This window comes from Candoia aspera, chromosome 1 (genome assembly GCF_035149785.1).
Source record: "Candoia aspera isolate rCanAsp1 chromosome 1, rCanAsp1.hap2, whole genome shotgun sequence".
Taxonomy (NCBI): Eukaryota; Metazoa; Chordata; class Lepidosauria; order Squamata; family Boidae; genus Candoia; species Candoia aspera.
Window position 1 is genome coordinate 249,039,494 of NC_086153.1, and position 24,181 is coordinate 249,063,674.

General features: G+C 35.6%; 1 protein-coding gene across 2 annotated transcripts in view; it reads right to left on the reverse strand.

Moving 5' to 3' along the window:
- Positions 1-24,181, reverse strand: part of SBF2 (SET binding factor 2) — a 266,379-nt gene that overhangs the window by 131,352 nt on the left and 110,846 nt on the right. For both annotated transcript variants that reach the window (XM_063289456.1, XM_063289454.1), the window contains exons 4-6: positions 20,349-20,462; positions 19,115-19,225; positions 17,313-17,418 (exon numbers count right to left, since the gene is read on the reverse strand). In XM_063289456.1, the coding sequence (XP_063145526.1) occupies positions 17,313-17,418; positions 19,115-19,225; positions 20,349-20,462 (331 nt within the window). The remainder of the gene's footprint in view (positions 1-17,312; positions 17,419-19,114; positions 19,226-20,348; positions 20,463-24,181) is intronic.

The window sequence follows — 24,181 nt, forward strand, 5'->3', positions numbered from 1 at the left end:
CATCTGAATTAAGTTTCTGCTACAATATAAAAACTGTTTGCCACTTCTTCCATCTGTGATTTCTTTTCACTTCCCAAAGAAATAGAGAAGGACATATACTGGAAACAAAGTAAGCATAAATATATTTCTGACTTTTACTAAGAATCCTCCAAACACTTCCATTTTTTAAAAAAGAGAATTTACATACTTCTGGATTCTCCAGTCCTGAGATGTGTGTGTCTGCTTACTACTGCAAGTTCCATTTTCTGCTATTAAAATCTACAGTATGTCATGATGGTAATTCCTCTATCAATTATTCTCTTCCCATAAGTCTTTTACATTTTCCAAATCTTGTAACTGTTAAATAAATGTTACCTCCTATTGGTCAAAATTTTCCTCTCCCTCCCATGCACATTATTAATTATATTTCAAATCTGATTACTGAAGTCAAGTATGAAAATAAAACATCATCTGTGCTAATTAGCCTCAAGACTGGATTTCAAATATTTTTTTTCATCTCCTTCAATTTGGAATGCTTGTAGAATAACATTTAATCCAGTCAGCTCTCCCACTTTCCTGAAAAATCTTATCCAGATCTTTCTACATCCTAAATTCAGATTATTTACAAAGAGGGTTTGAAGTGTAAACAGCAACAAATATTCAAGAACATTTGTCATTTTAATAGCTGATAATTTAGGAAGCAAGGAAAGTTTTAGCTCCAAGTTCTCTTTTTACCCTAAGAGCACTGCCATACTACCAGTTGGTTCATGTGATAATTCTTCCCAGGGCTCTTTATAATCAACCTGCATTCTCTCCACCACTGTCCTCACCTTCTGCAAATTGGAAGCATATTCAGGACAGTGCTGTCTCTATACCTGCAAGTCTAGAGCTCACAGATAGCACCTTTGGCCAATAATCACTCAGCTTGCTAGCAGAACAATGTTTGAGGGCTTTTTTTAAGTCTGGGAGTTGGGAAATGTGCCATGCAGTCTCTACAATGAGAAAATAAACACTAATAAATACACGATGAGCTGTCTGGAATATGAGTCTGTTTGCTACTGAAGTGAGGAAATAAAAGAAGATGGTTTTCCAAGGATGGTGAGGAACTGGTATGTTTATAACTACACAACATTATCAAGACTAGGAGGAGAGTGTCCATCAACAGAGGCAGGGAAAAATTATTACAGCAAAGTTCATAGTTTTTAAAATTGGCCTACACCAGCTATGAATCTAATTCACAAATCTATCTCTTTTGTATTTATTTAATCCAAATACATTTAATGTATGCTTTTGACCCACTATATTAATGTCCCCTGATGGGAGGAGATGGGTGGGGACAGACAGACAGACAAATAAATAAATAATCTAATTCACAAATCTATCTCTTTTGTATTTACTTAATCCAAATATATTTAATGTAGCCTTTTGACCTACTCTACTAACGTCCCCCGATGGGAGGAGATGGGCGGGGACAAATAAACAAACAAACAAACTAATAAATGAATACATGTTCATGCAAATTTTCTCCAGATTACCTTTATTTATATTTCCTTTAACAGACATCCAAACTGGCATTCATTCTATTCTCCCTCACATCCCACATCAATTTATATAAAGTGCAATTTTGGTCAGATTCTTTGCTTTGATCAGAACTTAATTAGAAGTTACAGATATTTACATCTCTAAAATATAACAAAATCAAATAACTTTATATCCAGTTATGGTAAACAAGTTACACATAATAGATACTCAGGGCTTGTTAGTATCAGCAAGTATAGTGCCAAAAATCAAAGTGTAGCTGCTGCTTTAAAAATTAAGATTGTTAGAGAAGTTCCTAAAACAATGTTTAATCCCAAAAGTTGAAACAGTTGGAGAGCAAATTAAGGTTTTTGTTCAATCAGCAAGTAATAGTAATAAGTAAGAGTAACTGTTTACTTCAGGTGTTGTAAAAACATGAAAGAAGTAAAATAAAATGCCCTCTTCAACTCCTGAAAAATAACCAATTGCAACGTCAACTTCTAAAGACAGATCTTCATGCTTCCTTATGCTGGAAGGCAGAACTATATTTGTTGGTCACCTTGAACTTCATAATACATCTGTGATACTGACCAGCCAAGGGCACAAACAGACCAGACAATGCTAAAACAAATAAACAATCTATCTAGTGTTCATTATTACAGATTAAGCTTCCATAGTCAAGCATGCTTCCTGTTGAACATTATCCATATGCTGGAAAAAAATTAACAGAAGCTTCCTGACTTATTTTTTTACTGTTTTCAAAGATTTGAAAAGGTAAGTAATTTGCACCGAAATATCTGACTTCCTACATTTTTCAAAAAAATGTAATCAATCATCCTGTTTCCTGTTGTTCTAAAAAATGATTTACAAGCTACACCTAGACACTCACGTACATACTGCATTGTTTAAAGTGTTACCATATTAATCCATGGTGGTTTTTTTAAAAAAAACATTGTTCATTTTAAAGACTTTACAAAGAATTATAGAATTTACTGGAACTGCAACATGATGCAACAGAGAATAGATTTGGAGAATTTCTGGGTTCTAATTATCTGTAATTTAGTGAGATTAATTCATAAATATGGGCTAGCAGCTATCAGAAAACTTTTCTGAATTATTCTAGAAAGTGACACAGAACAGTGCAGTACCATAAACTGCACAAGTTGAATTAGGCAATATTTTAATGGGAAGGGGAATCAGGTTCACTAATGAAAAAGGATATACAACTTTCTAAAACTGCATTCAGAGAACCCTGACCTCTCTTGCCTAATGAAGATTTGTGTATTTTATGCTGTAGAAACTAAGCCAAATTTTTTTTTTAATGTGTTTAATGGCCAAGAACAAATTTCACAAATTGCTGGATTTATTTTTGAAGAATGCATAATTAACATATTATTAAAGTCAAACTAGAATCTCAGAGCAGGAGTTTGGGTTTCCTAAATGGAGAAAAATATTAAAATGTAGAATTGTAGAACATATACTTGCCCAACAGGAGTCCAGGTGGGGGTATAATAAAGTGCTCTGCATGGGGCAGACTTTAAAGATTGCTAGAAAACTGCAAATATTGAACCATACAGCTCCTGAGGCTAATGGAAGCAAGGGAATTGGAACACATAATACCTATATTGTACTACTTATCAGTTCAGAGCCACCTCAAAGAGCTGCTATTAAAGTTGGAAGTTGTTAAAAAAATAGGGACTAATTCACTTCAAGCATTGTGTTAAAAGAGTCTGGTTTGTATTTTAATATCAGAAGTGTAGACCATTTCCTATTGTCCTATTTAGGAGCTATTAAGGTAGATAAAGAATGCATATTTATTGGAAGTCTTATGTCTATAGAATAAGCTGCCATTGTGGGCCATTAGATTTTGAAAAAACCCTATAGAATATTTACTTTCTCAAATCTTCCCATGTTTCAATTAGGAGTAACTGGCTCTGATTTTAGTACAGTACTGAGGTCAACTCCAGCATTCTATGTTTTAGTAATATTGTATTATTATGTGTTAATTGCATGCAATTTTATTGTAAGTTTTTGCCCTTCAAGGAAGCTTAGAAATTATTGAGCTAAAATAAAGAAACAAATGAAATGTGTTTCCCCAAGGGTAGTAAACTTTTTGCAGTCTGGTAGAAGATGTAGTATTACAAATGATCTATAAAATATATATAGTGATGGAATGTATCCTGAGATTGTGTCAATACATTGCATGTATCTACTAGCAATGGGATGTGAGATACACTGTGTTTGCTTGTAAGGTAGTCTCTAGATTTGATATTCAAGCTTGCGTAGAATAATATGGGCATTCTTGAGTCAAAACTGGGCTTTGGTTGCCCTTGTAGCATACTAGATAAAATATGCCAAAAATGACTGATACTGTATTTAGTATTAGCAGGGAATGCTGTATATGGCATAGAAGTGATCAAGGGTCCTTCTGCATCTCAGCCTCAAGTTGCTTGTATTCCATGAAGAAACTGACTAGAAATGAAGCTGCTTATGAAATTACATGGATTTCAGCTTCAGCAATGATGCTAACTTGGCATTCTATTCAGAAGGCTGTTCCATGGCCCCTGACTGGTGGATTTCCCTGTATCTTTACTCTTCCCACCCATGCTGGGAAAGCAAGCCCCAATCCCTTTTCCTTCCATGGGCTGACCTTTGGGGGCATGTCATTTCCATTGATATCCCTTTTCTATCAGCTCTTTCCATTTACTCCTCCTCCTACATGACATCTTCTCATCTAGTGGAGAGGGAAAGGAGGAATAGAAAACACCAGTTTTGCCTTTCTTCCTGTCACTTGGGCTAAAAGGGAAAACTAGCAAAACTCTTGTCAATTTTGTCTAATTAAAACAAAAAAGGAAGATTCTTTTTCAGTTTTCAGCATGTAGCAGAACAGAATTGCTAACAAAGGAATTGAGTCTTTAAAGTAAAGAATCTTGGAATAACCTGGAAAAATTCACAAATAATGCAATAATTTCAGGAAATAAAACAAGATTGCAGCATATCATATATATTATTTTAAGAAATAATGAATGGAATAAGAATGAATAAAAGCATTGATTTGTTACTATTTTTTGGTATTTGCAAAAGAAAAAATTATGTAATAATGGAATTTCTATAAATAATATGGAGTAACATTTTCAAAAACTGTAGTACAACATTTTTAAAAGTTACATTATCTTAGAACTGTGCTTTCTTAAGGTGTACACAAAAAAATAGCTAGAATACGTAACAGTTTTCTATCTACAAACTACGAAGTCTTTCCTATATAAAGACTTCATGTAGTTTCTATCTACAAACTACATAAAGTCTTTCCTACATAAAGGCTGTAACATCTTCCAACAACCTTACTACTCTTTGAAATCAAACAGATGTGAAGCCTTGATGAACACAGAAAGCTGAATTATACAGAGTCAGACCATTAGCCTACTATTTCAATGCTTCAAACTGGAGCAGAGAAGCTAAGGATTTTCAGCATCCAAGATATGTGTCCTATCACTGAGATATGGTTCCTCCCCTAAAATATTTATTGGAATATTTTTTATTAGTGGGTCTCTGAAAGGTTCGATAATGGATCCTTTAAATAAAAACTGCAAAAATAATAGGAAATAAATGAAATATAGGCATAATATTTCAAGTATCTAGATATCATGAACTCCTTTGACAGCACCAAGAAAGTTTTTGGAGAACATTGTTTATTTTGAAACCAATCTGGCTTTTGGGTAGAGTCAGTGATTGAAACTACTTTAGTTGGCCTGCTGGATGATTGCTTTGGGACTTGAGTGTTGTAGACCTCCCAGTGTCAGGAGTGTACTAATTATTTTTCCATGATTAATACAGCAATAGAACTTTTGTACAAGTATCTGGAGACACTTCTGAGACAGTTCAAGGCAAACTAAACTAATTGCAAATTCTGTGGATTAACTAATATGGATTGAATTTTCCAACTGTTTAGATATAGTTGGAGTCCCTCTGATGAATCAGGTAAGGAGCAGGAGATACTCCTGGATTTGTACTCTTAATGGAAGGGTGTATGTATCAGTGGCCTGAGGATACCCATTTCTGCCCTAACAATATGAAATTACGTTAACTAAAAAAAAGTATGTGCCCCATACAAAACCATGACAAAAGCCTTGTTCTCTAGTCCATCTGTACTATAACAAGATTGATGGACAATTACAGCAGTGTTCAGTGTACCACTGGAATCCCTGAAGGACCAGGCTGGGGACAGATCTTCCTGGACAAAGGTCTATCTGTGAGGTCACTAAGAGTTCACACTGACTTGATGGCATATAATAATTAATCAACTGCTTATTTTTATGGAAATGTAAGCTTTTAAACTAATTATTTTATATTTTATAAAATCATATATAATGTTTTAAAGAGGCAATTTCACTGTAAATCAGAAAACAGTTCTTACTTCTATTTGTGTGCATTCTTTACATTTTGGATTTCAAAAGCAATCACCACAGTCTACAGTAATAAATATCCTATCATTTAATTACTGCTGAATATGATTCATCACGTGTGTGTGTGTGTGTGTGTGTGTGTATATATATATATATATATATATATATATATATATATATATATATATATATATATATATAAATGATAATGAAACTGAATTGAAGATGTCCCCCATTCCTTTCCTGCCACATTGGTAGGAGATCACTTTTCTCCCACAGGGTGGGGTAATTGTCAAGGTATTGACTAGGATTGGGAAATCCAGTAGAAGTCCACACTTGGCCATGGAAACTCACAGGTGATTTTGGATTAGTCATTCTCTTACAAGATTGTTGTTCTGGAATAAAGAAAGGGCAGATCCATATAATTGGCCTTAAGCTCCTTGAGGGAAGACAGAAGACAGCAGCAATGTATGTTACAACTCTTGTAGAATTAGCAGCATGTAACACATACTGTAATATTACATATCTCAAGATTCGGCAATACAATATACTCATTCCTATGATATATTAAGAAGAGGTATTAAGGTCTGTAAGCAAATATCGAATGCATTGATCCTGATGGAACAACAACGTTTTTGGAAGGTGAACCTGTTTTATTCAACATCGATTTATATGGATTTTAATGGATTTATTTTATGCTGGTGTTTTAATGATTTTAGAATTGTAAACTGCTAGAGTCTGGCAACTTGGCAGCATAATATTAAGAATGAATAAATGAATGAATGACTAAAAGAAGGGTATTTTTGGTATCAGAATGGATGTTTGAGCCCAACATATGTTTTGTAGAAAACCAGCACTGGTTTGATAAACATCTGACTCTGTATTATACGGAAGATAATTCTTACACTCTAAAGCCATTTTAAGTGATTTTTATCTATTAGAATTAAAAAAAACTGTAGACAGGGAAAAATCAGTTTCTACCACATGAGAAATATATGGATGCAGATATTTAATATTTTCACAGAATTATCAAACAATAAGTAGCAATTGATTTCCTGTTTTAGCCAATAACACTGACTGTCAAATCAAATCTTTATTATGGTCAAAGACCAGCATAAACTGTATATCTAGAAAGAGACAGCCAATTTTATAAACCAAAATACGATAAAAGTATTTCTCCATATTACATTCCCAGGGCTAAGCAAAAGCCAGGACAAGTGATCAGTCAGTATCTATGGAGAATAAAATTTATTTTCATTTGAAGTACAGTAAATGAGTATTTTATGGCTCCCTATTATACAAAATCTGATATACTAATCAAAGGCAGAATCTTGGCAGACACAATACTTAATCATGTACTTAGCTTCAGGTTGTTTGTTTTAGCTTTTTCATTTTTTTATTTAGGATGTTGTTGACTTTTTTTTAATGCATTGTAATTGGTTTGCAGAATAATTAAGCCTTCAAATTCCAAAGAAATAGAATCATCATTTGGCAATCTACACTTAAAATAGGTCACTGTGAGGTCAGCATCCTGTAGTAAATGCTTTCGTGTACGTTGTGAGACATAAAAGGTAATATACCAATAGCTATGGTCACAACACTCTGAGACAATTAAGACCGTGAAATATAGAACTGATGCTATGTCAGGTATCATGTACTATAATTCTGCGTCCAATAAAAAAGGAAGCCTTTCTCATCATTACAGTTAATTGTGAATGTGTTGGGAGTGCAATTGCTTTGAGTACAATAAAATTTAATTTTCTAAGGTAATTATATGGCTCACATGGCAGTAATTAATTCTTTGAAATTCAGAATGCCAAATAATTGAAAATCATTTTGTACACAAACATTAAACTCTATTTCAAAAAGTACTTAAACTTTTATTATGGTCTGGTCCTGTAACTGCAACTTCACATCAGTAATCCTGAAACTGCAACTTCACATCCATAATCTTGAACCCTAATCTTCAACAATTAATGGTATTATTTTTGTTCCTTGCCTGGAATCAACTGTTAACTTTGCAATATTTTCAGACTACAACAGCTTCTGCTAAATTTGGAATGTTTGCAAGGGTCAGATACTCCATTCTATCCCAAATCATCGTCTTCCTGATTTAAAATGTCAAGACAATGAACTTTATTTAGAGGCCAGCTACGTGAATCCTGTTTTTGCAAAGACCTTCTCTAAAGCTGGCTTTTATCATTTTATTCTTTTTATTCTAATATAATTTATTTACAAGAAAAAGATTTGAACTTATATAGCACTGATTCCTAGGAGACTAAATCAATCATTGGTTGATAAGACAACTTTCCAAAACTGTTAAAACATTATGCATCAATTATATTTCCTCCAAACTGACCAGTATATCTGTCAGCAATGCATAAAAACCAAATGATAAATGCATATTTGACCTGGATGATTAAGCATGATTGCTTAAGAACATTCTCAGTTAAGATTGGGCTGTATAACATGAGTTAAGTGTGTATTTTAATTTATTTAAGATATCTACAAGATAATGTTTAAAATATTAGTAAGCCATACACTTTCAAAATAGTGTGCAAAATTGTAAAAAAAAACCCTACTGTTTGTTTATACAATAATAAAACAATGTTTTGAGAAAAAAAACTAAATCAAGAATTCGCAACTAAAATCAATCAACACTAATTAGAGCTCTAAGTCAGTTATAAGCCAGAGTAAACAAGTGAGACACCAATGCCTGCTTGAAGAGTGTAATCATATGGTCAGGTAGATATCAATTAGAACAAAGTCCACAAATCATATGTCATTACCAAGACAATCTATACCTCATTGCCTGCCAGTATACAAATAGAACCTCCAAGTGGTCCTCGGTTAATGACCACTTGTCCAGCAACTGTTCAAACTTACGATGGCGCTGAACGATTGGTACTTATGCCTGGTCCTCAAAGTTCCAGCTGTCGCAGTACCCTCACAGTCATGTTATTGCAATCTAGGCACTCAGCAACCGGCCTGGATTTCCGACTGTCGCAGTATCCCATGGTCACATAATTGTGATTTGCAACCTTCCTGCCAGCTTCCCACAAGCGAAGTCAACAGGTAAGCTGGCAGGAAATTCGAAGTCATGGTCATGTGAGGTCCTCGCTTAACAACCCATGGTAATTTGTTTAACGATGGTAACCAGAGAATGCCAGAACTGCCATAACTAAGTACTGTGGACATGTGACATCGCGCTTTATGACCGCATCACTAAGCAATGGAAACTCCAATCCCTATTACTGTCGTTAAGCAAGCACTACCTGTACTAATTGCTATAGGCGCACCCAAACTGTTTCTGTTTATGTAAAACACATAAGTTGGTGGCCACAACTCTATTGTCTACCTTAACTTGTGAGCCAGGAATACATATCCCAGAAGCCACAAGTAGCATTTGATATTGCTTAAGATCAGATGTCAACATTTGGTGGCAAAAACTTAATTTCTGGAGGTGCAATTTTGAGGTTTTTTTAAAAAACAACAACAGATAAAATAGATGTTTTATACCTTCACTTTTAATTCCCTTCAAACCCTTGAGAAGATCAATAAATTTCAACTCTAAAATTCTATTTGGTGACATCAGTATGTCATTGCCATACCCTTTAAGCCATCGGAATCTGAATCTAACTGAATAAAGGTGGCCCATGGCCACAAAAATGTTACCTATTCCTTTTATAACCTACATATCCCATACACCAATTAAGGCTCATCAAGGAACTTCCATTTTGGTGCTCTTAATGGACCAGAAAACAGAATTATTATTATAGGTTAGCCTGATAGCTATTTTTATCTCAGTAAAACAGGCCTGGTAGTTGGTATGAGAACACCAATTTTTACCCAATCAACAGCTCTCTTGTGTTCCAGGACTGACTTTAATCCAAAATAATTTATTATTTTTGTATGAACTTTTTCAAATAGACCTGTAGGTCTCCTAAATGACAGTTACTGAAACTATTCAAATTAAAATTATCCCTGAATTGACTGAAATCAAGTTTAAAAATAGGTAACTTGGCTTTCATTGTTTCAGTGAAGCCTTCAGAACTACAGTAGTATCATTTTTTAAAGAAGTAAGGAAACGTAAGTCTCAACGAGCCTCTCTTAATTTTATTACAAATAGATATGGTAAAATATAGCAAGTTTTAAATTTGCATTTTCATACATCCGGCTTATGAAATAATACAAATTCAAACTATTTTTGAACTTTTGTCAACCAATGTAGGATGGTGCTCTGGATGTTTCTCTGTTTAGAAACAGTGTGTTCTGCATGATGTAGACAGAACCTCCCTTAATTTCTGGCCAAATGTGGGGAAATGGGGATGAGTTACACATTGCTATTGCACAATGTCTCTAACAATTATCAATTTATTTTGCAAATGTTGGTTATTCCATATTTAGTACACAGAAGGGAACATTTTGTTAAAAATAGCTTGCATTTGTACCAGTACAACTATATTTGTATTTTTGAAAAATTATTATAAAATTATTAGCCCACAAATGTTACTACCTGTGTGACACACTAACATACATATACAAGGGTTGCCTTTCTACTGGATTGCTTGCAATTAAAAGCAGGAATTATTTATTGCATTAACATGGAATTCTTTGTTAGTGGTCATCCTTGGCAGAAGCAGAGACTACTTCAGGTTGGAAATTTCTCCTTTAGCAGCTGTGAATTCATGGAAGCATGATTCTATCAAACTGTTTTGTAATAAGGCTAGAGGCCTTAATTCAGAACCAAGGAAGAACAGGATGAAAAGTAAACCTTTACTATTCCATCCTCAAGTTTCCAACTATTCATCTGCCCACATACAATAGTTAAATAAAAATGATGTTGAAAATTATGAAAGGCTTAGTGATTCAGTGTTATTTTTACATAAGCTGTTTTTGCTACATTAAATTTGAATTGAATTAAAGCTAAAATAAGTTAAATATAAAAAAGTAAATAGGATATTTGTTGCTTGTATTTGTACCCTGCTCATTTTCCTAAAAGTAAATTTGAGATGAATTTTTAAAACTGAATATTGAAAACAACAATACATTAAATAACATTAACAATCTAAAAAACAATAATGCAATTAGAAAAGCCCAAAATTAGTCAAGAACTAGGAGTTTTTAGTGAAACCTTATAAATTCATGTTTTTACACACTGCCCACAACAATAGAGCATTTATCTATCAAATCTATGTTGGCAGAGTTTTCTGAAAAGCTGCACAGCTGAGAGAGTGCACATTTGAAATAATGTTCCAGGTGAAGACCATCTGGGGCCCTTTCCTATGTGGAAGACACGTGGAAGAAAGAATATTCTTTTGTGCCCAGATCCTAAGCTCTCAGTTTCAAAATCCTCAAGGTCACCAAGCTACAAATCTTATTTTTCAACGGAGTATAACTCTCTCCAAGAGATAGATGTCTGTTCCCATGTGAGATAATACTTCTAGGACTGTGTAGAAACTCAGAGGCTACTGAGCAAGACAGAGTTAACTGGGTTTTTTTATTTATTTATTATTTATTTATAACTGCCAGAAGTTTTTATCTGTCAGGAATGAATGGAAATAGCTCAGTCCAATACCACCACTGCTGAATGCCAAAAGAGATCCAGGAAACCAAGAGAAAGACATTTCTTCTGCTTTTTTCCTGCCAGAAGTCACCTGTCAGATGAACTAAGATCTGTTTTATTCTAAAACCAGGTTGAAATCCAAACTGGAAAAGATCTTGGTGACCAGTTTACTTGCCACCCATAAAATAAAAAACCAAGAAAAAAATTTAAGCTGAATTGCCAATATGTACTCATATCTCTGCCAAGAAAAGCTAATATTTATTCACATCTTTGAAACTAGGTGACAGCATATCAGATCTTAAGAGTCCGTGTTTTTTTTCCAGCAGAGGTCATATTATGACATTTGCAGTAACACTAAGGACTCAATGTTCATCCTTCATTGTTCTGTTTCTATTCAATATTCCTTGACTACATTTTGTTTAATGAAAGCCCAAAACATCTCCCCAAAGTCCACTATTTGGCATGTGTGTGGGAGGAAGCAGTTCTGAACTTTTTATAACCTGCTTTACACTATCTCCACTAGTCCCAGTTTCATATTTTTTATTTGAGGGACTTTAATTAATCAGATATAATGTACTGGATATGACAATTAAACTATTAAGTCTGGTTATATACAACATCACTAATGGTAAATGAAGCACATTCAGTTTGTGCACAATACTTCCCATAATGTTTACACTGTGAGATGAAGATGCAAAACTTTTTACAGCAAATCATTCAACTATTGTTTTAACTGAACTCTTTGGCAGTTTTCCCCACAACTTGACCTTCCAAATCATTTGTTAATAAAAAAAGTCCCAAGTCATAAAAAGGTGGAGGAAGTATTCTGACATTACAAAGATTTTCATGGAATGCACTTCCTTCAATCCACAAGCATTTTAAATTACTTGTATTCAATTATTTGGTTCTGAAGGAAGCACAGGTGATACTAAACGTATACATACGAACAGTAGTTTGCAAACATTTGTTAATTTTTTGTGTAGAATTTTATAAATCTTTCTCCTAGGTAGTATGTAAACTACCTAGAGGTAGAAAAGCCTGGAAATGATTAATTTTGTGTTCATTGTCAGTCAATGGGATGGCTTATGTAATGGGAAGTCTTTCAAACATTTGAGAGCATAGTTCTTAGATACGGATATTCTGCAATTTGTCTTGTCAGTGTTCGATTTGAGGGTAGCTAATTTTCCAGTTCCAAACACTTTAACACGTTTTCAGTGGCTTAGGTATCCATACCGCCTGAGAAACATTTTTCAAATGTTTCAACTCCTCCATTTCCATACAGGTAGTCTTCAGTTAATGACCACTCATTCAACAACTGTTTGAAGTTACAATGGCGCTGAATGAGTGGTATTTACAATCAGTCCTTGAAGTTCCGGCTGTACCAGCACCTCTGCGGTCATGTGATCGTGATCTGGGCACTTGCCAACCAGCTCACACTTAAAACGGTTGCAGCGTCCCGCAGTCATGTGATCACCATTTGCAACCTTCCCTGCCAGCTTCCCACAAGCAAAGCCAACAGGGTAACTCTCCTCCACCCTGCAGCAGCCACCCCCAGCCCTGCCACACTTGCACTCGCACCATGCTTCGCCAGTCTCTTGTGCACACTTGAGCACCCTGCAGCAGCTACCCCCAGCCCCACCGTGCCTGTGCCAGCCTGGTGCACACCCTGCAGCAGCCACCCCCAACCCCACTGTGGTCGTGCTGCGCGGGCCCCTCGCATACCCAAGCGGCACTAGCCCCTCAAAATCACTTTTTAAAATACCCCAGATACTAGATAAAAGGCATCTGCAGTCCAACTCCAATGCATATCATATTTTTAGTTCAATTAATAGTGTGCTAAGCTCCCAGCTTACCACTACCTGTCAACTTAGAAGGAATAATACAAAGAAGGGATGGTATGACCAAGACTGTAGAAATAAAAGGCAAGCTCTGAGAAAGCTACAGAGGAGAGTTAGAGAGAAAAGGACAGATTCTTTCATTCAGTCATTGATCCAATTTCAATCCCAATATAAGGAATTATTAAAGACTAAGAAGTTATCCTATTATAGGGATCAATGGAGGGAAATTGGCCTCAGCTTAATTTTAAAAAATGAGAGGAAATCTTGGGAATTAGTGCTAATGGTATTTCCACACACAGTACTATGCCCCATGCATGTATTTCAGCACAAAGTTGGACCCAATATTTTTCTGTGGAGTCCTTGGTGCTCTCTGAGCCTTGTTTTCTTGCAGACATTTCATTGCCAGACTAGGCAACATTTTCAGTGTGAAGAGGGAATAGGCCTTGCTCTCTGTTTATATACCATAGTTTTCAATACCAATATTGAAATTTACCAATATTACTAATATTTTTCCTCCATTTATAACTACTCATATACTGAGTCAACAACAGACCTTACTGAACTATGATTACTACCAGAGTGGCCAGCTGTCTCAAAATCTGAGTGTAAGCAGCTGATTTCAACCTTGACCCTTGGAAAAGCTCCTGGAGAGGATATGATTCCTCCAGAGGTATATAAGATGAATGATTCCTGGTGGGTCCCCATCTTGAATAGACTCTTCTCAGAAATAGATAAAACAGGTGTTGTACCTCCCCATTGGAAACAAAGTATAATATGCCCAATCTTTAAAAAGGGCAACCGGCAGGAACCTGCCAAATATCACCCAATTAGTCCGCTAGGTATTTCTTCTAAGCTCTGTGCCAGACTTCTTCTGAATATATTAGAAGATTGGGAGGAAGAAACAAAACTCTTTCATCCATCCAGAACAGGCAGTGTTTCGAAAAGGACACAGCACAGTAGATCACTGTGCTACTTTGAAGGCCCTTATTCAGAAATACATCAATGGGCACGCAAAACAACTCTGTGTCGCTTTTATTGACCTTACCTCTCCCTTTGATGCCACTGACAGGTCTCAACTATGGGAGAAACTTTCTAGGACAGGTATCGATACGCGCCTTCTTAAACTAATTATTGAACTACATACTGACATAACAGCTATAGTGAGAAAGGGCCCACAAGGGTCCTTGTCGGACCCTAACTTATTGGAAGGAGGAGTAAAACAGGGCTGTTTACTTGCTCCCTTCTTATTTAACTTCTATATTACTGGTATTGTAGTGGCCATGAAATCACAAAGTTTTTTCTCCCCCTCACTCAATGGACAGAAAATTTCAGTGTTAATGTATGCTGATGACATGGCTCTTATTTCCTGTACCGAGATTGGCCTTAGAAGATTATGGGCCAGCTTACTGTGAAAGGGAAAAACTGAAGATAAATTATAAGAAAACAAAGGTGGTAGTTTTTGGCAAAAGTAATATTAAACACAGATGGACAATTAATGCCCAACAAATAAAGCAATGTCCCTCTTTTAAATATCTGGGGATCACCTTTCATAAGTCCTTTTTATGGAAAACACACTTATCTACTGTGTTGGCAACTGTCCAATAGCATACAGTAGGTGCTACTCTGACATTTTTTTAATTCTAACAGGGAGTGCAAGAGTGCCATTGCTAAGTGATGTGATCATGTGACATCACACTTTACAACCGCATCGCTTAGTGACATAAATTCTGATCCCAATTACCATTGTTAACCAAGGACTACCTGTATAATGTTTATTGTAACATTTGAAAGCAATCTGTACTAAAGAACTACAGATTGGCTATGATACAGCATATTAAACATCTTTACTAACTTCAGTTTCCATTGCCTGCTTAAGATGAGTAAGTATACGTTTAAATGATTAATCATGTTAATTAGCATTACACATCGTGCTAAGGAAGAAGTTGCTAAAACAAGCATACCAAATATTTATAGCTTGATTAACCACGGAATATTCAGTATACTTGTTTTTAGCAATTTCTCTGTGAACACAATGTATCCTTTAGATACAAGTTATTAGATTTTGTTTTTCATTTTGGTATACATTTTTAATTTACAGTTTAAATTTAAAACAGCATGGTTCCCTCAGTGTTTTGGTTCCTAATCCTAGGTTTTTAAGTGGCTGAATAATTATAGTGAAATTGTAACAAAACATGGAAATGAGCAAATGCCTTTAAGCTATTAATCATCACATTTTAGAAGAGGTGAATTAATACCTTCTGGAATTTCCTGTATGGTGCTGTTTTGTCACCTTAGAATGAGGACATTACATTCAGCTGTGGACTGAAGCGGAATAAGGGGCCTTAACAATTTCATTGCTAAACATTCGTTCATGCAAAATTATACTGCTCTTTCACTTCAACTTAGAAAGATAAAATTACCCTATCTCTTAATCCTTTGAGATAAAAGCAACTGGGATGGGATGTTTCAGCAAACAAGGAGCTAGGAAAAAAAAAAGCTTAGAAATTCTAGACTTTCTCTGTAAAGGAAGCTATCATTAAACTCAAAACCATAATAGAACTGGACATTATAGTCAAGATGGGATTTGACCAATACAGAAACTATTATTTGCCCTGATTTGGAAAGTAATTCTGTTGCAGCCAAACTGCATCTGGTTCCTGGATCTATTCATGCCAATACTTGTATGTTGAATTTCTCCCTGGCTTGGTTTATAAGAATAAACCAAATAACCTGCCCTAAAAATGATCACTGAGATCATTAATACTTCATTTTTGCAAGTGGAGCTTCCTGCTTCCTTAAAGAAGATCGTAATGAGGCCTTTGGTTAAGAAACTACCCTCAGGTCAGCCAATTTTAACAATTACTGGATGGTGTCCAATATTCCATTTTCAGCCAAGTTGCTTGAAAAAGCAGTAGTATTCCAGCTCCAAGAGAGCTTAGCTGTAACAGATATTCTTGATCCTTTTCAGTCTCAGACCTGGATTCAGCACAGAGATACCCTTGATTGCCTTGATGGATGATCCATATTGGAAGGTGATGAAGAAACCCTGCCTGTTAATACTGCTTGATTTCTCAGTGGCTTTTGACACTATTTATCATGATATCATATTGGAAGGCTTGAAAGAGTAGGGGACTGGAGGTGCAGTGCTTCTGCTTCTATCTCTAGGAAAAAATAATGCTGACAGTTATCCTGTGGGAACCTGCAAGGTTGCAGAGCTGTTCAGTGCTTCCCCCAAAAGCACTTCAAAGTACAGAGAAGATCGCAAATGCAGCACCTGTCAGCACACCTTATTTATTATTTATTTATTAAAACTATATCCTATCTTTATGTATATCCAATAATGAATAGAGTGATTAAAACACAAAAGATAAAATATGAGAAGAGGAACAATACAATTTTGGAGGCCATTCCATAACCTGGGGGCTGTATGAAAGTCTTTTTTGCATATACCAGACAGATGAGTTTCTGTTAACCAGGAATCTTCAAAAGGACCTCGCCGGCTGTGATGGAATGTGAGGGTGACCTTGGAGAACAGAGGGAAGAGATGCTGCCTAGGGAACCATCAGATAAAAGGAAAGGAAGTCCACGAGAGGGTAACGGTCTAAAGAAGAAACTAAGGAAAGCCCCGCCCTGAACACTCAAGCAAATAGGGACAGCAGGAGAGTTGTACTTTCAGACTTGCAAGATTCTGTTAATATAGCCTAACGTAGAATTAGTTCATCTAGTTGTGTTTCCTGGCTGGTTTACCTGGAAGGGCTGACATCAATCTTGCAAGTCTGAAGGAGATGAACTCAATACAGCCAATCAGGAAACATACTAATACAGTTATAAAAAATGAAGGTTAAGTTGAGATCATTAATAAGTTATAGGCAAACTATGTTTTAAAACACACTACCAGTAACATGATTTTTTAAAGCCAAAACTAGTACAAGTTACCATAGCATTTGTCCAATCATTTCAGGGGGGAAAAAAAAAGAACGAATGCATAACAATAAAAAATTGACCTACCTAATTGTTGAAACAAAAGAGCCACACTAGTTCCTGTAACTGGAAGGCTATCATGTAAAGGAGTTTGTATCAGTTGCCTGTCTCCTGCTCCTAGGGAAAACAGTTTCTGTAGAAAGAAGTGTTAAGATGCTTATTATGCCAAATATAAGGTGGGCTGAATGATTATCCTGTCCAAATTAAGTCACACCACTAATTTATATGCTGCCAACAAAACAACACAGGCATGTCCATGTAGTCACCCAAAGCTGAGCTCAACTTAATGGAGATATTACTGTTACTAATTGTCTGATTTACAGTGCAATCTTGGCCATACCAACTCAGAAGGTATCCCCACTATTTCAAAAAAGCTTATTTCTAATTCACTTGATATAGGATTGCAACATGAATTATGTACTATATGCTGACATATAATCTTAGTGTCTAGAAACGTGTTAGGAAAAAAGTAGTGCCTAAAACGATTTCTGATTATTGTAATAAGAGGTTTTCCCTTGTCCCAGACATACGTGACCAATTAAGAGATCCATTCTTCACAGAAATCCAAATGGGGTACAGGGGCCCCTCATTTCTCATTTAGAGAATGTCAGCACAGTCACAAGGTTTTTGCTGATTCTACCATTCTCCAAAGCTAGTCTCAGCTAGAAAGTCTCGCCCTTAGGCCATCTCTTCCCAAGTGTTTCAATCAAAGGATTGATTTGTACCGGTCTTCAAATTACTAAACTTTACTCTAATGAAAACTTTTTAAGAGAATCCCTGGTATATCTACTGGTATGACATGGTCTACTTTGACTTCAGCATTTCAGGCATGCATGCATTTTTATGAATACTTGAAATTTGTATTATTTAATTTATTTTTATTTTTTAACTGGATATTCCATATGAATATGGGACCTTCTGTATAAACATCATATATTTCAAAGAGAGTAAGCTTAGCAGGAACTTAGTATGGATACTGACAAAAAATGTGAAAATGGTAGTGGACAAAACTGGTATTTGATCAAATTACTAACACTAGTTTGAACACATATAAAAATAGTTTGCTTTAGATATGTCTGGCAACAAATAAAAATGAAACTAGTAGGGGCAAATAGGAATATTAATTTCAGCTTTTTCTTCAAGTAACTTGTTGTTTATTCTTCAGACCTTTCAGCTAACTCTGACATGCCATTGCCTTCCCATTCTCCCATAACAGGTGGTAAAACCCCGGCTAATGGCTTCACCATCAAGCCCAGTTTTTGTAACTTGCAGTAATGTTTTTGCTAAGAAGGAATGGTTCATACTAACAACCATGGCCATTTTTAATCATAAATCCTAAATTACCAACATTAACCTAAGCATTATTTTTGTTAAAATCTAGTTTCATTATCATCATATTTCATAAAAATCAACATTTCCATAGAAATACATGGAATCCTGAAATAGTAAATTACATCAGAATTTAAAGATTCAGTAAAATTGAGGTAAAAAAAGAAAACAAAAGCTCAACTCCCTTAATCCCTCGTGGAAACTGAGGGGAAAAATTTAAAGCAATATATTTTGTATCACCAGTAATAAAAAGGGCTGAGCTCTGCAAAGTTCAGCACCAATTCAATGCCCTCAAAAGGCAATTGCAACAACAAACTAACCTCTTGACCTTATTTTGGAATGGAATTCTTGCATTCTTTAGACAACAGGCAACTGGAACATACCTAATTGAGCTATAACCCTGTATTAAATCAAACTATTTGAAGAATTCGTTTTTTCCTTTCTTCATAAATTAAATTAACTGGATAAATAACCTCTCTTCTTCTTTTTTCCCTTTTTACCTGTGACCCTCCAGCAGCAGGAACAAAGCATGAACAGAGATTTGCAATGAGACTTTCCAATGAGACATTCAGGTTGTCCACATACACAGTGTACACTAAGCCAAGGCAAGCCTAAAATATGAAATAAGAATACGTAAAATTTTCACCTGGAGAAAAAACAAATATTAATAATGATTGGAAAATACAGCACAGTACTGAAAATGTAGCATAAAAGATGAGTATATAAACATGTCACAGAGGAATCAGGTGGTTAAATAAAATTGCACTCTATAGCTATATCTGTGTCTATATAAATCACAACATATCTAAATAAATTTAATCTTGAAACAGATCATACTGTTTTCTCAAAAGCAATTACTCAGATAGAAAACTGGGATAGATGACCCACTTAAGCATTAAGCCTGCTGGGATTAAAAGTTATACCACAGAAAACAAGGGAATTTTAACTAAGGTCATAATTGGGCAAAATTCCTAATGTTCTAGACATTTGTGGTTGTAGTGCCTGGGGTAGACATAACTCTCCTTTTTTGCAATTCTGGCTGTTCTGATTTCTCCATCATACAAAGCTAGAATATAACTCATAAATGAGGCAACATGGGGAACAATCATTTCCTATTATTTGGGAGGGGGGGAAAGTAATCTTTTTTTTTTTTTTGCTTTTCCAAAATCATGTAGAGGAAGAACTACATTGCATTAATCCATACAAGGAAATCAGTGTAGTTAAGGTGTTGGACAGTGGGAAGCTCAGGTTCTTGTATAGCCATGGAAGCCCACTGGATGACTAAGAACCAATTGGATGACTTTGAATCAGCTGGGCTGTATTATTTATAGCTCAACCCACCTCACAGTATCATTGTGGGGAAAAAAACTGAGGCAGTACTACATAAACTGTCAGATCCTCCGATCAAAGGTTTCACAGAAACCCTTATCAGGGCATCTCCCATCAAAACTAGTTAGAGCTGCTGGAGAAAAGGCAGGATGTATATTTATTAAATAAATATGGATGTTACAGAAGTTTTTTTTATTTTTTTATTTTTATCCCTTTATTTTTTTTATAAATAATTCAAGGTGGCAAACATCCCTAATACCCCTTCTTCCTCCTATTTTCCCCACAACAACAACCCTGTGAGTTGAGTTGGGCTGAGAGAGAGTGACTGGCTCAAGGTTAATTCTTTTACCTTTGTTATCTATCAGAAATATGCATATATAAAAATGTTATTTATAGGTTCTTTACCCTGAATATTTCTGGATAATCCAACCTGGACACCAATACTAGGCTTTTGGGAGCAAATACTTCTGCAGGCTGAATCAAACCAGATTCCTGCTCACCTTCAGTTACTTTTGATCCCTTGAAAAAAGATATGTATCAATCAACAGATAGAAGGTGATCACTGGAGAAATAGTATGAAAAATGCTACAATCAGAAATTAATTATATTACATTTTAATAAATAGATTAAAAATATAAATCAAAAGAATATAACCTGTACCTCATATCTACAAATCAGACCACCCAAATGATATAATCTGCACAGAATTCAGCACACTGATAAAATACATAGTATTAAAGAGTATTATACATACAAAGCAAGGTAAATAATGTGTACTTAACATAGGTTAGGTAGACATTGCATTTTGAAGCTAGCATAACATATAGCATATCAGTTTTCAATAAAAATGGGAGTTGATGTAGCCATGCATGCATTCTAATGAATTTTTATTCCCTTTCTTCATTGTATGTTCATTCAAGGGACATAATTCCAAAGATAACAGTACATCACTTCTCAAAGGCCCTCTTGGGGGTGGTATCTCCCTCTGATTCTGCTCAAATCTGTTGTTTCTTTCTATGACTCTTCAACACAGCTGCCTTAACCTGCTTGCACCTTACACTACAACCAGATGAAAATGAAGAAGGCTTCAGAAATTGCAGTCAGGATTTTAATCCATTCTCTGGCAACAGTGCTGGCTAGTCGTTCCATCTGGACTGTGGTAACTATGGCCCCTACAGATTGGTTATCCCTCCGATCCATGCCAGAAATGCAAGCACAGATTGCTTTCGTTTTTATGAGGTCCTTTTTGTTCACTCCTCATGCATGACATCTTCCCTCTGATGTACCAGTGAACCAGGAAGTAAGGAAATCCCACAGTTTTAACTTCTTTTCTGTCACTTGGGCTAGAAATTTAACCAATTTCACCTGGTTAAAAAAAAATAAAATAAAGATCCAATCTTTCATCAGTCCAATTGAGAAAGTCCCTTCAGAAATGGACAGGCAGTCTAGATCATGAAAGACAGCAACCAGTGACTGGAGGAAAGAGGGTGTTCCTGACACTGTGCACTGTAGCAAGTAAACAAAGCCATTTCGCTGAAACAAAATAAACCATAGCAGGCAGACTGCTCAGCACTGCTTATGATAGCAGAATTGTTTTTAATACTATTTTTGATACAGAGCAAGACTTGAGGATTTTGTGCATTCCTGTCCTTGAGATGAGAGGAGCATCCTCACTCCGAGACAAGCAGTATGTGCAGACGAACCCCTAGTCAGGAGGACTGGGCCTGCCACAATGGCTACAGCTACTTTGGAACAGGAATCCAGATGCTACATTTATTATTGCCCATTTTAACTTTTTTGTCCTATTGATCTTTGCTTTTCAGATTCAAAATTTACAATAAAACAAAGCTGGTAGGGTGGTTAATCCTTCAGAAGAAAGAGAGAAGATTCAAAAATAACTAGACAGCTTGACTGAAGAGCTGAAATGAGTAGGATGGGAGAAATGTAAAGTTTTGCATCTGGATAGGAAAAATATAAGGCACAAATATGATCGGGGGAGACCTGGCCTGGCAATAGCACATGTGAAAGAATGTCCTCGTCAATACAAGTTAAACATGAACCACAGTGAGATGCAGCTGCTAAATTGGCAAATGCTCTCTTAGGGTGTATTAACATGAACACAGAATTCAGATCACAGGAAATAATTGTTCCACTCTACTTGAATCTGGTCAGACCACATTTGGAGTACTATGTCTAGTTCTGGGCATCACAGTTCAAAAGAGAGAGTGATAAATTGGAAGTTCAAAGGAGGACTACCAAGATGGTAAAGAATCTGGAAACTACTGTATATCCTAGGAGTAACTGTTAAAAGATCTGGGTCTATCTGGCCTACAGAAAAGATGATTGAGGGGTGAGATGATAATAGACTTCATTTCTAAAAAACTTTCACACAGAAGAGGAAGTGGACATATTCTCTATTGCCCAAGAGGGCAGGATGAGAACCAACACATTAAGGAGACAGATTCAGGCTAGAGATCAGGAGAAACTTTTTGACCGTATGAATTGTCAGCCAGATGTCATATGAAGCAGTTAGTTCTCCTTCATTACAGATCTTTAAACAGGCTAGATGATCATCTATTAGAGATGATCTAGTGGATTCTAAACTAAGCAGATGTTGGACTAAATTATCTTTAAGATCTCTTCTAGCTCTACAATTCTATGACTAGTACTGGCCTCTTCTACAATTTCTTTTTACATAAGAAACTCCTTACCAACCAAAAATGTTAAGTGCCCTGTCCACCCTTGATGGTGGACTCACTCCTCAAGTGGGGAAGATATATCAGGAGATGAAAGTATCTAGAAATGCAGGAACTCTAAAACTCAGTAAATCCCAGCATTTTTAAATTCCAGCTTGTAACCATGGTATCTTATGCAACATTTCAGTCCTTGATGCAAACAAATGATATAAACTCCTTTTGCTAGAAAAAAGAAATGTAAACAGATTACAGAACTGAGCAGAAGAGAGTCATGGCTTTGCAGAAAATTGTAGCAGAACTGACAGATTTTCTTTCAAATGTATTACTCAGCATTTTATAAAATAAATGACAAAATTCCATATATGGTAATTAAACAAACAGTACTACATCAAGTTTATACTAGCCACAACCAATATCAAAGGATGATACATGTTCTTTCATTTCCAACATTCCTAGCATTGTTTAACAAATATGAAGTGGCACAATAAACTGTAGACAATGTTCTGAGTTTCCGGTTATTGTGTATTCCCTCTCCAATGCCAAATTATTTCTTCACATCTATTGTTAGTTTTTAACATCCTCATCCTTATTTATGAGGAGGAAGAAAAGGCAATTCTGTATATCTGGCACAATCTGTAAAGTACAAATAACCCCATGGTAATAATAAATTCTCTTTTACTATATGGAACAATCCAAGACCTCCCATGCAGATGATCACATACTACAGCAAACTTTATATATGTTCTCTCTTATTAAAAATGAACTTCTGGATATTTACCTCTCTGTAAAGCAGGGCCTCCCAAATATTTTGGCTGATGGGAGCATTTGGAATTTGGAGAGCATGAATTTGGAGGGCACTTTAAAAAAACAGATATACCTATTATAAAGACTTGTCTGCCAAAATAATAACCAGTAAAGCTGTTCATAACATTTTCTAATCTCTTATGAAGCTCTATTACTTCAGCTTGCTGCAGCCTCTTATCTTTTGGCCCTGGAGTATATACTGGACCCAGAAGCATTTTTAGAAACAAAGACTGAGCTTGAGGCTGCCACTTTGCAGGAAATAATTACTTTCCATTTTTAAAAATACACAAGAAAAAAGATATTAGATGGGGCATAGATCTCGGTGGCTACCAACAATGGTGTTCATGGACCTGCTGGCAGCTACAGGCACCAGACTGGAGATCCACATTGTAAGACTTTTACTGAAAACATGCTGATCTTTTTTAGGATTTGGGGGGTGGGGATGGAAATTGGGGGTGGCAGGTTGATTCATCAAAGGACGGTACATCTTTTATTTTAGAAAGTGTCTGGCAATAACTTCCAGAATTCCATGCGTTCTGTCCACATTTCTTTGATAAATAATAAAATTTGTTATACCTAAAATGAAGGATACTTCTTGCCTTTAGCGACTTTTGTTTAATATGTCAAATCTCATTTTAAACAACAATGTTAACTCTAACACAGTATTTTAAGGTAAAAAATTAACAGTGCTTCTAGTTTTCTATGTTCCAAGATACTGAACACAATGTGGTTAAAAGT